The 17,004-nt window shown below is 43.1% G+C and overlaps 1 protein-coding gene across 3 annotated transcripts in view; it reads left to right on the forward strand.

Annotated features, from left to right (window-relative positions):
• Window positions 1–12,816: 12,816 nt before the first annotated feature.
• The window catches only part of MAP2K5 (mitogen-activated protein kinase kinase 5), a 194,704-nt gene continuing 190,516 nt past the window's right edge, over window positions 12,817–17,004 (forward strand). For 2 of the 3 annotated variants that reach the window (XM_074966609.1, XM_074966610.1), the window contains exon 1: window positions 12,833–12,982. In XM_074966609.1, coding sequence (XP_074822710.1) covers window positions 12,848–12,982 — 135 coding nt within the window. In that variant the 5' untranslated portion in view covers window positions 12,833–12,847. Of the gene's footprint in view, window positions 12,983–17,004 lie in introns of all 3 variants that reach the window. The other variant, XM_074966611.1, reaches the window with a different exon arrangement.

Here is a 17,004-nt window from a genome sequence, read left to right on the forward strand (position 1 = left end):
CTCTGTTCTCATTTGAAACAAAGTACAGTCTGCCTTGTAACTCTTGCTTTAATTATCTCTTCACTGACTACAAGGATGATGTTTAAATGAGTGAGATGACATAAGAAGGAAAGGAGCTTTGTTTCACCTCACTTAACAACTAATGCAGATAACTGAAACCTTACTCTAAACCCAATAGATCAGGTAGCTACTTTTTTCAGCACTAGCCTTTTAAACAGTAATGACTACTGGGGGCATCTTAACCTAAATGAGTGCTTAGCATTACATCTTACCTGGGTCAACAGTCTAGGGTATCAGAGTTAAACTGTGTTACTGTAAATTAATGGAAAATGTAACTGCACTTTGCTGAAAGATCAATGTCCAATAAAGGCTGCACAATCAAATCTTGTTGCAATGATTGAGGTCCTTAATTGCCTTTCAAAGATAAGGTGGTAATCAACATAGGTTTAACTGATCTTTTTTACTAGTTCAATTACATGCTAATGACTAGTGCCAAGTCAGAATCTTTAACTACTTATACTTATTAAATCTTATGTTAGTAATGAAAAATTACGTAAGCCACACAATCAATAAAGCACAAGTCTTAATTACTATATTTCACTTTTATACCTTTTGTGTGTTTGACAAATTTGTTTCACTAGAGATTTCCCACAAATAAGAGGTATTATTAACAGAGACTATGTTCCTTTGAGTACTGTTTACTAATCCAAATTGCTAAACCTTAGATGTTTTGTGTATTTGTTTTAATGGAAACTTCTTAGCTAAATATCCAGTAAAGCAAACTTCTAATCTTGTAGGCATCTAACTGTATATAAAGATCAGTTTCTGTATCTGATGGCAGCTCCTTTTACTGCTGGATCTAAAGCTATCTGTAACCTGCAGCCTGTCAGTTAGAGACATTATCAATTTGAAATCCATCATTTTTTGTAAATAAAATATTAACAAGTTTGCATATTGCACCTGCCCCTAAGTCTCCTTGCTAATTTTGTGGGCAATTAATAACATTTTCTACTTCCTTGAAAATATTTTGTTCTTCCCTCATTGCCTAAATGGAAAAACTCACACCAGCTGCAAGTAAAACGAAGGGCCTAATCCAACTCTTATTGACTGCAATGGGAGTTGGAGTCAGCCTATACTTACTACATAAAAAACACAGTGGAACAGACTATATTTAGAACACTGCTACAATCACAAAGTAAACAAACGAAGAGAGATTTTTCTCATCTTTCAGTACAATAATCTTGGGTGTTAGTTGTAACAACAGTAGATTGAAAAATTTCTAGCAGAAGTGATTAAAAAAATCTAAGTACTTATCTGACCTCATTACCATAGTATCTTGGTGCCTCAATCATTAATACATTTTTTCCTCACAACACTCCTGTGAGGTAGGAAAAGACTATTGCCCATTTTACAGATGGGGGACTGATGCACAATGGTAATTAAATGTCCCTTTAACAAGTTCCTAAAAAGGCAGTGTAAGCTGATGGAATGGATGAGCAGAAACAAAATATAGCAACAAGCTGTAAAGTCCATTAAATGCAAGAGAATCTTTTTAAACACAAGTCAAACATAGGCTCTGGCCATGTTAAGGAAACTTCCACTGGTGTAAGTACATCAAAAGTAGCTACAAAGGTGCAAATCCCTAATGTAGAGGTCCAAAGCGGAACTTACACCGGTGCTTAATGTGGCAGTATACTGAAATAAGCTCCGCTTTGCATTGGTCCAGTGTGTCTATATTATGGGTTTACACTGGTGCAGCTACATTGATGTAGTGCAAATTTCATTATTGTGGACTGGGCCAAAGTAACACTAGCAAAAAGAGTTAGGGCTTGTCTACACCATGCAGCTTTTAGCGACAAGGCTGTGTTGACACAGCCTTGTCGCTAAAAGTCAGCATGTGTAAGCGCTCTTTATCGGTACTTTGTCGGCACTTTTGCTGACAATATACTTTCAGCCCTGCGAGCAGCGTTAGCTTTGTCGGCAGGAGAGTATTCTGCCACGTGCGTTGGCAAAACTTTTGTCTTTTGCGGGGGGGCTTTTTTAAGTACCCGTGAAAGACAAAAGTTTTGTCGACAACTTTGCAGTGTAGACAAGCCCTTAGACATAGAATATCAGAGTTGGAAGGGACCTCTGGTGGTCATCTAGTCCAACCCCCTGCCCAGAGCAGGACCAATCCCCAACTAAATCATCCCAGCCAGGGCTTTGTCAAGCCTGACCTTAAAAACTTCTAAGGAAGGGGATTCCACCACCTCCCTAGGTAACTTATTCCCCAGATCCTCCTCCTTCCCTTTTTAAAAGATGGGCTCTACATTAGCCTTTTTCCAGTCGTCCGGGATCTCCCCCTATCGCCATGAGTTTTCAAAGATAATGGCCAATGACTCTTCAATCACATCCGCCAACTCCTTTAGCACTCCTCATAAGTCATGTGTTCCAGACCCCTAATCATTTTTGTTACCCTTCGCTGGACTCTCTCCAATTTTTCCACATCCTTCTTGTAGTGTGGGGCCCAAAACTGGACACAGTACTCCAGATGAGGCCTCACCAATGTCCAATAGAGGGGAAGGATCACGTCCCTCGATCTGCTGGCAATGTCCCTACTTATACATCCCAAAATGCCATTGGCCTTCTTGGCAAGAAGGGCACACTGTTGACTCATATCCAGCTTCTCGTCCACTGTAACCCCTAGGTCCTTTTCTGCAGAACTGCTGCCGAGCCATTCGGTCCCTAGTCTGTAGCGGTGCATGGGATTCTTCCGTCCTAAGTGCAGGACTTTGCACTTGTCCTTGTTGAACCTCATCAGATTTCTTTTGGCCCAATCCTCCAATTTGTCTAGGTCCCTCTGTATCCTATCCCTACCCTCCAGCGTATCTACCACTCCTCCCAGTTTAGTGTCATCCGCAAACTTGCTGAGGGTGCAATCCACGCCATCCTCCAGATCATTAATGAAGATATTGAACGAAACCGGCCCAAGGACCGACCCTTGGGGCATTCCACTAGATACCGGCTGCCAACTAGACATGGAGCCATTGATCACTACCCGTTGAGCCCGACAATCTAGCCAACTTTCTACCCACTTCGTAGTGCATCCATCCAGCCCATACTTCTTTAACTTGCTGACAAGAATACTGTGGGAGACCGTGTCAAAAGCTTTGCTAAAGTCAAGGAATAACACGTCCACTGCTTTCCCTTCATCCACAGAACCAGTTATCTCATCATAGAAGGCAATTAGATTAGTCAGGCATGACTTGCCCTTGGTGAATCCATGCTGACTGTTCCTGATCACTTTCCTCTCGTCTAAGTGCTTCAGAATTGATTCCTTGAGGACATGCTCCATGATTTTTCCAGGGACTGAGGTGAGGCTAACTGGTCTGTAGTTCCCAGGATCCTCCTCCTTTCCTTTTTTAAAGATTGGCACTACATTAGCCTTTTTCCAGTCTTCCGGGACTTCCCCCGATTGCCATGAGTTTTCAAAGATAATGGCCAATGGCTCTGCAATCACATCCGCCAACTCCTTTAGCGCTCTCGGATGCAGCGCATCTGGCCCCATGGACTTCTGCATGTCCAGCTTTTCTAAATAGTCCCGAACCACTTCTTTCTTCACAGAGGGCTGGCCACCTCCTCCCCATGCTGTGCTGCCCAGTGCAGTAGTCTGGGAGCTGACCTTGTTCGTGAAGACAGAGGCAAAAAAAGCATTGAGTACATTAGCTTTTTCCACATCCTCTGTCACTAGGTTGCCCCCCTCATTCAGTAAGGGGCCCACACTTTCCTTGGCTTTCTTCTTGTTGCCAACATACCTGAAGAAACCCTTCTTGTTACTCTTAACATCTCTCGCTAGCTGCAACTCCAGGTGTGATTTAGCCTTCCTGATTTCACTCCTACATGCCCGAGCAATATTTTTATACTCATCCCTGGTCATTTGTCCAATCTTCCACTTTTGTAAGCCTCTTTTTTGTGTTTAAGATCAGCAAGGATTTCACTGTTAAGTCAAGCTGGTCGCCTGCCATATTTACTCTTCTTTCTACACATCGGGATGGTTTGTCCCTGTAACCACAATAAGGATTATTTAAAATATAGGCAGCTCTCCTGGACTCCTTTCCCCCTCATGTTATTCTGCCAGGGGATCCTGCCCATCAGTTCCCGGAGGGAGTCAAAGTCTGCTTTTCTGAAGTCCAGGGTCCGTATTCTGCTGCTTTCCTTTCTTCCTTGTGTCAGGACAACATGAACAACGTAAGTTTCCCTAACTTGGGTAGGGCACCCTAACTTGTTTCAAACATTCTTCTGGTTCTGGCTCTGTTATAGCCATTCCCTTTGCAAAAGCACTCTGGGGCAGCAAGGGAACTGGAAGCTGAAATTAATCTTTTGTGTATTGAGAAGTAAGTGCTGCTACATTGTGATACAGATAGTTAATCTTAAACCTTTCAATAACATAAAACTGATCAGAACCATTTGGCAGGTTCAAAGTCTGCTAAACTAAAAAAAAGCATAGATCAGCTGCATAAAAAGGTTACCTGTAAAAACAGCCATGTTTATAATAATACTTAGCACTTATTTTACAGACATTAACTAGCTAACTTTCACAACACCCCCGTGAAGTGAGTAAATATCCCCATTTTACAGAGGGGAAAATCAACACAAGTGTGTTGATTTTCCGCAATGTCACATAGTGTTTGGTTTTGTTTTTTACCTCTAAATTAATTGATTATATTGAGGTAGTTTAGCTAACATGTTTGTGAAGACTCTTCAGGACAATCCAAAACATTTATTCCAGGCTACAATCATTTCTGGTTTACTCTAGGGATCGCCTATCTTTTACCTGGATTTAGCCAGAAAAATTTCAAATTGGAAATAAGGCATACATTTGTAACCATAGGAACAAACTACTGAGGGAAGTGGGGGATTCTCCATCTCTTGATGCCCTCAAACCAAGACAGGATGCCTTTCTGGAAGATATGCTTTAGCTAAATGCAAGTTCTGTGTTAGGCACACGTGAGTTATGGGACTCAATACAGTGGTAAATGGGTGAAATTTAACAGCCTGTGGCATTACAGGAGGTCAGACTAAATGATCTAATGGTCCTTTCTGGCCTTAAGCTATATGAAACGAAGAACTTGAAGATAAAATAAAAATAAATAAATAAAACTAATGATGACAAGCCCACAGAGAGTTAGTACAATGCCACAATTAGAAATCAGTAGTCCCTAGCTCCAGCCAGTCACTTGCTTAGTTCTCTAGGCCATGCTGCCTCAAAATATGAAAAAGAGCAAGCCATTTAAAAGACCAAATTTAACAAAACCCACATGCAGCTATATTGTATCCCCCGGCTTACTTAGATTTCTTGCTTGTGGACCTGTCTTGAACCAACTTGGCTTATTCTCCTTGGGTTCCTACATTATTTTACTTGGCCATTTATGGTAAATTGTTTACTGTAACATGCTTTAATCTTCCGCTATAATCTTGCTGGCTACAGAAACATAAGATAATAGAACTCGATCTAAAATCTGTGTGTTTCTCAAACCATACATTTGTATGGAAGTACTTAGCTGTACACACCTTTTGGGCATTTTCATTCAGTTTAAATCCACTTGATAACTACAGCAAAGTGGACTTTGAGAGACAGTAATGACATCTTAATTTAGGGATAAAAAAATTCCTTAAATAAAACCTGTAATGTGTATAGTACAACCTCACTAATTTTCATTAATGATTAGGATACTCATTGCAAATTATTGACCCTTGTGAATTAGTTTGTGGAAAAAATGCAACTTAAATAAGTTAGGATAATTCATCATAAAATGTACATTGCTTCTTACACAAGTGTTGTTTAGTCTTAATTATTTATGCTAATACCAGTCAATGCACTGTGGTATAGTTTATAAAATATTAAGTCTTTGTATAGTAAATAGCTATTAAATGTCTGCTAAGAAGTTGAGTAAAATCCATGATTTTTGTTCATGTTCAAATTATAAACCATGCAGATAAGCAAAGTCTGAATGAAGAAATTGTTGCATGGAACACAAATGTGTATCTATTCAGCATTTAAAATTTTGGTGAAGCTATTAAAATTTTGAAATGATATTATAAATTATAAAATCAGCCAGTCTGGAATCATTATTAGTTGCTGTTGGTTTGGTAAGGTAGAATATGTATGGCTAAAAGTTATTTTTAAAACGATTGCATCACTTTAAGCACAGTTTATGAGCACTGTACTAGTTCATTATAAAACCCAATTTATTACTTTCAGTGATATTAATAATCCCTATAAAATCAATCTGTAAAACATGATGCAAAGCAGTTCTTTACACAAGTAGTCTGATCAAGGAATTCTTTCAGTTTTAAAATGCAAATTTAAAAACACAACACTTCCTAAAGAACTCTTTATTTCTTGGGGGGGATAAAATTATATATGTTATAAAGTCAATGTGTTGTAGTTAATCCAGATATATAAATCTATTGGAATTACTTTTATAAGAAGAAATGCCATTAGATATGATCATTATATGCTTAGTGATTCATGGGCCTTGTTACATACATGCTTTGTAATGTATGAATTATTTAGTAAGAAAAATCACAATGATTTTGTTGTTACTCAAAAATTTATAGGTTGGCAGAAACAATTATGCATCCCCTAAAGCTGGTCTGGTAAGGTACAGTAACATTAACACTGTATAGGCTTATTTTTGATCACTTTTATTTGTAATGTTCATTCTGTAATTTTTCAGTAATTGTGCAGCATATGTAGCATTGGAATAATATTAATTTTATTAAGCATAAAATATTTTGATTGTATGTTTTTTCTTATTTTTAAAATATGTACATTATTTAAAACAAGACTTAAACATTTCATTACCTAGCCTAAATCAAGAGGATCATTTCCCTAAAGTTTATATATATAAAAAAAATTCCAATGTACCCTGAGGAAGAAACAGGTTTAAAAGTTCCATTTGGGGCCCAATTCTGGTCCCACTGAACTGAAATCATTTGAAATTTTCCACTTACTCTGCCTGTTCCAGTGATAATTGTTAAAATTGACCAAGGTGCAGAAGGTCTGTGCAAACCTTCTGCATGCCTTAAACCAGTGCAAAAGAGTTACAAGGGGTAATGGCAAAGGCATATAGAGGTAATTCTGCAAGCCCTGCATGCGTTTTAGAGGATCTGTATCCTGGCTGTCACTAGGCTGGTACAGGGGAAGCCCATAGTGTGGAAGAGTAGGCACATAAGTCCTAGACTCTCCAGTCCTACCTGTATGGCTGAGTGAATTCCTTCACTAATGCTTTTAGTTCACCACACACAGTCTGATTTTTGGAATGTGGGAAGGGAGGAGTGAATTTCACCCCAGTGTAACTTTAGGTTGCTATTTATCCATTCAGAAATGTTTCTCACATGTTCACCTACCTCTTTAAATCAGAAAGAAACATAGCCATGAAAATATATGTCACTGGAAAAATGAGCCATTTCTTGCAGGAAGCAAGGAGCTCTTCCCCCCACACATTATAGATGTTTTTTGTCCTCTTTAGAATCAAATATTGGTCCTAGCCAGAGGTAAAATTCTGGACTTTGTGGCTTATCTATTTCAGTGTTTCTCAAACTTTTTGTGTTCGCAACCCCATTTGGACCTTAAAAAAATTGTGAACCTCCCCCAACTAGAAAAAATTGTGACCCCCTACCTTCAGCCCAGCTCAGGGCTTCAGTCCCCCTCTGGGTTGGGGGAGAGGAGCTCCTGGCAGGGGCTCTCTGCCCTGGTTACCACATCAAAACAGGGTCACGATCCACAGCATGAGAATCACTGATCTATCTCAGGCTCTCTCTAATCAGATGTACTGTATGCATGGTATTCTAGGCCTACATTTTTTTTTAAACATTTAATGTGGCAAATAACTTTTAGTACAGATGTTAACTCTTTAATCTCCATGCTCCTGTAAGGTAGTAAATATGTACTATTATTCCTGTCTTAAAGTTGGGGAAATTGCAGCAGAGGTGAAATAATTTGCCCAGAGGCACACAGAACCAGAATGAAAATTTAGCACTTTCTGACTCCCAACTACTTTCCCCTCCTAGTTTTCTTCATAAATTTTATTTCTGAGGTTCCCTCTTATCCAGTGATCTGAACACAGGGCTGGATACAAAGAATTCTGTTTTCTAATCTTAGGTTCAGCACTGACTCCGACTTCCTTTGTGGCCTAGGGCAAGTTCTCTGCCTCAATTTCCACTGAATAATACCTACAACAAGAATGTTCTGAAGATTAACATAGGGGTAGCACTTTGAAGATGAATGTGCACATACAGAGGAAATGCATTTTGAGGAAAAGACTATGTAAGTGCTAAGCATCATTTTTATTGCCTGCACTGGCCTTAAGCACAGGCACTTGCTTGAGCCCCTACAGAGATTCATCTCACATATTCCACTGTTGGCTGGGGGACAAGGAAGCTGCTAGATTTTGGGTTTATACGCCATGGTAACAAACAGATCCAGTAGGATCACAATCCAACCCCTCCTCCCTCTTTCTCTATGGATATATGGAAAAGGGGAGAGGCAGGGGTCAATTTTTTTGTTGTAACGTGTTCATGGTATGGAAAAGATTGAGAATCACTATGCTAGATATTCCTTTTATAGCAGCACGGAACTTTAGTAGTGGAAGTTTTTCAAATATAATGTTGCTTAAATGTTCTGTAGAGGGGGAGTACACTATACATATGGACAAATTATTACAAAGGGAATTGATTACATGCATATTCCTTGTTGACAACATGACATCTGAATACTTTATTATTCCATTCTCTGTTTACAAATTTTTCTGTGCTGAAAACAGTCTTTAAGAAAAGATTAATATAGAGGGAAAACACATTCATTGGTCTTTGGGAATCTCTCAAAATATAGAACAAGAAGTCTCTGCATTCTTGATACATGAAGTGGGAACAGTTCTTATCTGGTCTGGGCAAAAATACAAACAAATGAAAACCACTAATTCTGCCATAGCAAAAATTCTGCAGGATGATATCACTGAAAGTGTGAAAGAATAGATCTCCATTATTTTATCAAATGTTGGTATATTTAGAACTTAAGTTCCCAGTGAATGGGGGGGTTTCTGAGAAATCTCTACTGCGAGATATAAATGCTTGATGTGCTTTACTAAGTGAGATAAAAAGCTGAAGTTTGATTACAGTTGCATCAACACAAATCAGAATGGGGGATTGAGGTTGCGATTAGCCCTGGAAAAGCTATATAATGTTGATGCAAATTTGGTAAATTGAGTTGGTTTTCCCTGAAGCCCTATGAATGAAAAATATATTTGAAAAAAAATCATAAGCCCATAGTAATTCTATGATTTGGTATCCTAGTCTTTAAAACTTAATAGAAGATGAATCATTATTGAAAGGTACATGGGGACTTCAGGTAAAAGGTTCATTTTAACAGAAATGAAGTTCATGTGGGAAATAGCAGTTCCTGGGATATTCTTGACATGGAACTATATTAAATTTCTACTGTAGCAGTTAAATTATAAAGTTATTGAACAGAGAGATAATTTATCTCTGCTAATGACCATTCAAAGATTATTTTTTTTAAGAAAGCCCAGACAACATCAAATCCTAATAAGGGGGAGTTGGAGTATGGTGACCAGATGTCCTGATTTTATAGGAACAATCATGATATTCAGGGATTTGTTTTATAAAGGTGCCTATTACTCCCCACCCCATCTTTCACCCTTGCTATCTGGTCACCCTAAGATGGAGACTGTTTTAGAAATTAAATTGAATATAGTTGGCATCATTATTTTTATTGAACATGTAAGTCCAGCTTGTCACTTGTAATGAACAACTAACATTAATGGGTGTGATCAGGTTATAGAAGACAACATACAGTTGTTCTTCATGCACAGCTCCCACCAAAATCAATGGGCGAGGGTTGTGCTCACGGTTCTGCAGGGTGGACAGCCTTGTATCATCAATCCAATGAGAAATAAGCAGAGATGTGTTGTGCATAAGATTTTTTTGGTATAGTTGAATGTGGTGTGTGATGACTGGTGACTGGGTTTTGTTATTGTTTGTAGAAAAAGAGGGACATTGCAGCTTTATGCAGCTCCAGTCTTATGACTGTTGCTGCTCCTACCTTCCATATTAAGAGATCTGATTCTTTGAGCTCAAGTGCTTGAGGCTCATGCTTTTTGCAAAGGTCCCAGATTCATTCCCCAAAGACTACTCAAATAGGGGCACTGTTACATTTGGCTATGCTGCCTTTAACTTCTAGATCCACGATCTGCTCCTGCAGCCAAGAGGGGAAACCCAAAATCTCATACCGAGAGTAGTAATGTCTCACAAATAGTTGTGTTGTAACTCACTGGCAATGTGGGTGGTATGTCTCCTCACAGAGGATAACAGCGTGCTTTCCTCTGTACCAGTTGCTCCAAGTTTCAAGGTTGTGGGATCCAATCCTGTTGATAATTTATGAGGGGATAAAAAATACATATGTATAAAAGCTTATGTACCCTGAGGTAACTGTTGAAATGATTTTATATTGCAAAAGGTATTTATATTTCATTAATACATTTTTACTTTTGCATTTTTATGAAGTCTGCCCCTCTTAAAACAGGATGTGGCAGACTAAGAGTATGGCTACACTGAAAAAAAGGTGTGTCCTTAACTTGGTTTAGGTAACCCGCATTAGCCAACTTGGGTTAAAATAGCAGTGAAGACACAGCAACTCGATTTTTAACTCAGGTTTGCGGCTCAAGTACAACCCCAGGCTGCCTATCAGTTTTAACTCAAGGTTCTAACATCAATTAAAAGCCAAACTGTTGTGTCTTCATTCATTGCTGTTTTACCCCAAGTTGGCTAATGCAGATTAGCTAACTTGAGTTAGGAACACACTATTTTTGCAGTATAGACATATCCTGAGAATGTGATTGAGTCTGAAGTGTTTGTGGGAAAATATGCTGGTGCATGCAAAGAGTGGATGATCTTGCCTAGGTAAGCTTCAAAATGGTCAGACCTTGATTTAATAAAATTCATCTTTCCTCAAAGCAAGTTTCACTCTCCAAGATGTAATGTTACATGTTGTGCTGATTAGATGCCTCTGGTTATTGCTGATGAGCTATCTTGCCTTTTACTTGCAGGTTACCAGTTTGAACCCTGAGCTCAGCTCATCAGGAATTAATAAATCTTCCTAACTCATGGACAATAGATAGCTCCTATATGAGATTAGTGTGTGGAGTCCCAGTTCCCACGTCACGAACTCACTAGTGTGCTTTGTTCTAGATTATAACTGTCTCTTACTATGTGTTTGTACTAGTGAGAGTTCTAGCAGCAGGGAGCAAAAAATTGCCTTACTCACTATAAATGTGTAAGAGTTGACAACATTGTAATTGTCAGACAAAATGTGTGGATGGGCATGGGGAGTTTAAAAAGCAGAAGATGAGTTAACCACTCATACACCTTTTACAAATATCTCATGATGTTGGGGGCTGACACATGACCCTTGGCCATTTGGGTTTGGCAATACTGGGGTACAAGAAAACCTTTGGGAATCTTCTATACTCTGAACTAGTGAGGGGCAAAGATCAATGACTCTCACATGTGGGGCTGAGACGGAGGAAGCCACCAGACGACATCTGTGTTGGGGGGGCCGGGCCTGGGGGAATGGGACCATGTGGGGCAGGGTGGGTGAGGCAGGGACTCCAGGTCGGGACAGCCCCTGGGACCAAGGGGGTGTCTAGGGGTACCGGGGAAGGAGAATCAGGATCTGGAGGGGAGCCGGGACACAGGGGCTGAGGAGTAGCCCTGGGGTGTGGGGTGTCTGTGGGGTGTACGCAGAGAAGATTGTCTAGCAGCCCCTGGGCAGAGGAGGGCACTAGAGGGGGAGGGGGCCTGGCTGCCCCGGGGCCGGGGGGGCGCAGGGGGGAGGGGGCTCTGGGCCGTCCCGGGGCCGAGGTGGGGAGGGGGCTCTGGGCAGCCCGGGACCGAGGGGCGCAGTGGGGAGGGGGCTCGGGGCCGAGGGGCGCAGTCGGGAGGGCTGAGGGGCGCAGTGGGGAGGGGGCTCGGGGCCGCCCGAGGCCGAGGGGCGCAGTGGGGAGGCCTGAGGGGCGCAGTGGGGGGGGTCTCGGGGCAGCCCGGGGCCGAGGGGCGCAGTGGGGAGGGGGCTCGGGGCTGAGGGGCGCAGTGGGGAGGGGGCTCGGGGCCGAGGGGCGCAGTGGGGAAGGGGCTCGGGGCAGCCCGGGGCCGAGGGGCGCAGTGGGGAAGGGGCTCGGGGCCGAGGGGCGCAGTGGGGAGGGGGCTCTGGGCAGCCCGGGGCCGAGCGGCGCAGTGGGGAGGGGGCTCGGGGCAGCCCGGGGCCGAGGGGCGCAGTGGGGAGACCTGAGGGGCGCAGTGGGGGGGTCTCGGGGCAGCCCGGGGCCGAGGGGCGCAGTGGGGAGGGGGCTCGGGGCCGAGGGGCGCAGTCGGGAGGGCTGAGGGGCGCAGTGGGGAGGGGGCTCGGGGCCGCCCGAGGCCGAGGGGCGCAGTGGGGAGGCCTGAGGGGCGCAGTGGGGAGGGTCTCGGGGCAGCCCGGGGCCGAGGGGCGCAGTGGGGAGGGGGCTCGGGGCCGAGGGGCGCAGTGGGGGGGGTCTCGGGGCAGCCCGGGGCTGAGGGGCGCAGGGGGAGGCCTGAGGGGCGCAGTGGGGAGGGCTCTGGGCCGCCCCTCCCGAGCCTGGCGCCGCCTCCCCACTTTTCCGGCTCCCGCGGTTTGGTTCCGGTGCAGGCCGGGCCGCCGCTCGCGGAGGGGAAGCGGCTGCTCCGGCCAGCGGCGCATCGACCCCGGCGAGTGCCGCTCCCGGGCCGGGCTGCGGGCCCCCAGCATGTGAGCCGCCGCCGCGGGGGGATGCTCGTACCCGGCGGCGGCCCGCCCCGCGCCATGGAGAGCCCGCCGCTCGTCATCCGCATCACCATCCCGGACGGCGGCGCCGTGGACTGGACCGTCCACCCCGCGCCGCAGCTGCTCTTCAGGGACGTGCTGGTGAGTCCGCCCCGCTCGGGGCGCCCGGCTTCTCCCCCCCCCCTTCACCCCTCCCCACCCCGGGGTGCTGGGCTCCCGTCTCCCCCTCCCCATTCGTCCCCCCCCACCCCGGGTGCTGGGCTCCCGTCTCCCCCTCCCCTCGGGGCGCCCAGCTTCTCCCCACCCCCTTCGTTCCCCCCCCCCGGGGTGCTGGGCTCCCGTCTCCCCCTCCCCTTGGGGCGCCCGGCTTCTGCCCTCCTCCTTCCTTCTCCCTCGGGGTGCCCGGCTCCCGTCTCCCCCTCCCCTCGGGGTGCCCGGCATCTCCCCTCCTTCTTCCTCCCCCCCTCCTCGGGGTGCTTCCTTCCCCCCCCCCCCCCGGGTGCCCAGCTTTCCTTTCCCCTCCCCACCCCTTCGGGATGCCTGGCTTCTTCCCTCCTCCCTGTCTTCTCTCCCCCCCCACCACCACATGGGTGTTTGGCTTTCCCCTTCTCCCCCTTGGGATGCCCAGCTTCCCCTTCCCTTATCCTCCCCCAGGGGTGCCCAGCTTCTTCCCTCTTTCACACCTCCCCCATGGCACCCATCTTCCTCCCCTCCTCAAGCTCCCCCAGGTCCCCAACTTCTTCCCAAGCCTCCCTGGGGTGCCTGGGCCAGCTTCCCAAAGTTCCCTCCTGTTTCTCCTCCCACAGGGATGCTCAGCTTGGAGGGGGACCCAGGAATTGTTCACGCCTTTCCCTTCCTCCAGGGTGCTAAAGCAGTGGTTTTCAACCTGTGGTCCACAGACCCCTCGGGGTCTGCAAACTATGGCTAAGATTTCCAAAGGGGTCCACATCACCATTTGAAATTGTTTAGGGGTCTGCAAATGAATTAAGGTTGAAAACCACTGCACTAAAGCATAACAGCCCCTTAGCGTCAGCAAGCAGGGTTGCACTGTGGATGCAGATTCTTTATCCTTCCCCTGACTGTCCATAGGAAAATTTGGGTGATGAGGTTGGGAGCAGTAGCTAAAAGATTCTTTACTAATGTAATGGGATTTTAGGTCTCAGTGGGAGGAACATTGACCTAGAAGCTGCCTTACTCAGGATATGTGGGATGTGACAAATGGAAACACTGATTAATTAGACAATATTTATCGTATTGCATCCACCTTGTCTCTCTAATATCCTGGAGCCACATGGCTACAATAAGACTGCATCCAACAATATTTACAGTAACTTTAAATGTCTCTTTAGTCAACTTACTATAACTTAAACCAGTTTGTAAACAGACACACTGTTGAAGCTAAGTGGGGCGGGATAGGTATTTTCCGGGTTCGGGCTTTCTGTGGCCCAGTGTACACTTGGAAGTTTTACTGATTGTCGATAAATTGTATAGTCAATTGTTTGATCACACTTTGGTTTGTTATTTGATTATAAAAAATACTCAAGAGACCAAATAACCAGTGTCTGTCAAGTTTATTAATATGGTACACGAAAAAGATTCTATACGATACCAGTCTCCGAAGAGCATTTCCGTGCAGCGGTGTTTCATTCACCTTATGCAGAAGGTGTGCTCCCCAAGTTACACATTTCAGCTGGTATTATTTGTATGATTTTACAAGTTACGCATTTCTTTACATGTCACTAAAATCCAGCCTATCTGTTTGTTCCGGCCCCTAACTTCTTGTTCTGTTCCTTTCTTATTTTTGTTTTGGATACTACTGTTTCAGCTACTGGTCCGTGAAGGTAATTCACTAGCTTGCACTAAGACGTAGAACGAATGTATCTTGATTTTGACAAGTTTCCTATCAGCTTGTGCCAAATGCTTACTTCAGCAAATGCAAGATGCTATGGGAAACTTAGCATAAGTTTTAGGCTATGTCACTGTTACAGTATTTGTGCTTACCAGTATCAGTGCTTAATGCATACTAATATATATAGAGAGATGGTGCAGACAATACATATTATTAATGAGATATATTTATATGCTAGTCAGCATATATTAGTCAACACAGATATAACTTTTTCCTTTTAGGGGTATGATTTTTTTTTAACCAGTTTGTGTGACACCAGAAAAATCCCTAAAATGGATACAGTTATACAAGTCTAAAGATGCCTTATAGCTGTATCACTTATTCACCTTCTCATCCTGGAATACGTTACGTAAGCACTTTTATAAAGTATAATTATGTTCGCACTACAGAGGTTGTATCGCTTTAGCTATACCAGTATTATTAAAGTGGTACAACTTTTATGTGTAAACAAGCCCTTAATGAGTGAAATTAAGTGGTCAGGTGGACACCTTGAAAAGTAATAACAATAACATTTATAGGGTCTCTTTCTCAGAGGTGCTGAGCATGCAAAACTCCAGATGAGGTAAGCAGGAGCAGCAGATGCTCAGCATCTCTGAAAATCAGAAAACTATTAATTTAATGCGCATTGTGAATGTGCTGGGTATGGTACAAAACAGATTAAGACTAGGTTCGTACCCTAAGGAGGTTAAAAATTTGTAGAAGCAACACAAATCAGAACACAGTGTATCAGGTTATTTAACACAGGGTGCTGCAGGATCTTTATTTTTTTGAAATAAAGTGATTTTTTTTCTAAATTTAACTTCTTTACTCTTTGAAATCCAAAGCTGTCTCCTTAATACCTAAATCCCTTTTTGAAAATGAGATTTAAGCTTCTGAATCAGTTTGGCATTGCAATGCTGAGCACAGCAACACCTTAATATCTTTGAAAATCTGAGTCCTAATGCCTAGTGTGCTGTTCTACACACTAATCCATGCCCCCATTAAGTTTAATATTCAGTTGTTATATTCCTGCTTAAGGATTGCATCTTGGAAGAGCACTGATAATTAGCGGAATGGTACAGATATGTTTGTTTAAAAAATTAAATAATCGTGAAAGCCTTAATTCAGAAAGGTACTTAAGTATGTGCCTATCTTTCAGCACTAAGTAGTCCCACAGAATTGGGACTACTCACATGTTTAAAATTAGACTCATACTTAAACACCTTGCTGAACTGGGACCTAAGTGCTACTGTTTGGAACACCACTGCAAGTGATTTTCTGTGTATATCAGTTTTGCAGACTTTGAAGTTATCAGTAAACAGATTTATTTAAAGATTTTTCACTACTAAGTGGATTACAGTGCACTGATTTTTTCATTAATCTGTCTAGATTCACATGCTGTCCCATCACCATGGAGTCTGAACACCTTAAGGAGCAGGTCTTATATTTCTCTCACTTACACTGATGAGAATTTCATAGAATTACACTGATGTAAAAGCTGGTTTAAATGTAAGGAGAATGAGGCCGCTGGTATCTAACAGCCAGGCAAACCCTGCTACAAGCAATAGGTTTTAAATGTTCAGTTTTCTTTCCTTACAGATACAAATTGTTTTACAATCCTCCACAGAACAGTTTTGACAGATTTCTTGTTTAGTCTACCATTATCTGACTTTTCTCTTCATTGTTAATGGCCTTATGTTTTGTTGGATAAAACACCAGTTGTTCTATACACTGATTACTTGAACATTTGTCTGCAAGATTTATAGGATTTTATTGTTTGTGAGTTGTGGGGATTCTCCATTCCAACATCACTGCTGAAAGTTAGGATATCGTGAGTTTGGGTCAATGAAAGAGCTCCAAAATGTTAGAGTGTAAGGGTTCCTACACATCAGGTGAAAAGATTCTTAACCCCAGATCAATTTTATGAATTCATGTTTTAAAGTTTGGTGTTTCATCTGGTGCATTGACGTAATAGCAAGGGTGGGACACTGAGCAGAGTAAAGATACCTTATCAATAATTCACTATGAGACAGGTTTGTGATCTAGTCCACTTTTACAGATCTTAAATTAATGGATTTAGATTTTTCAGGGTTTTTTTTTCAAATCATAATGTAAAATGTGAACTTTAAGGTGAAAATATAAAGCAGGCTAGTAACCTGAGAGTGATGGTAAATCATAATTTTGGGAGTCTAGAGCCTGAGTTGGAGTTCTTTGAGCCCTCAGATATGGTCCTTTCTCAGAGCCCACACATCCTCTCCTCACATATATGCTGCTG

This window comes from Natator depressus, chromosome 10 (genome assembly GCF_965152275.1).
Source record: "Natator depressus isolate rNatDep1 chromosome 10, rNatDep2.hap1, whole genome shotgun sequence".
NCBI classification, from domain to species: Eukaryota; Metazoa; Chordata; order Testudines; family Cheloniidae; genus Natator; species Natator depressus.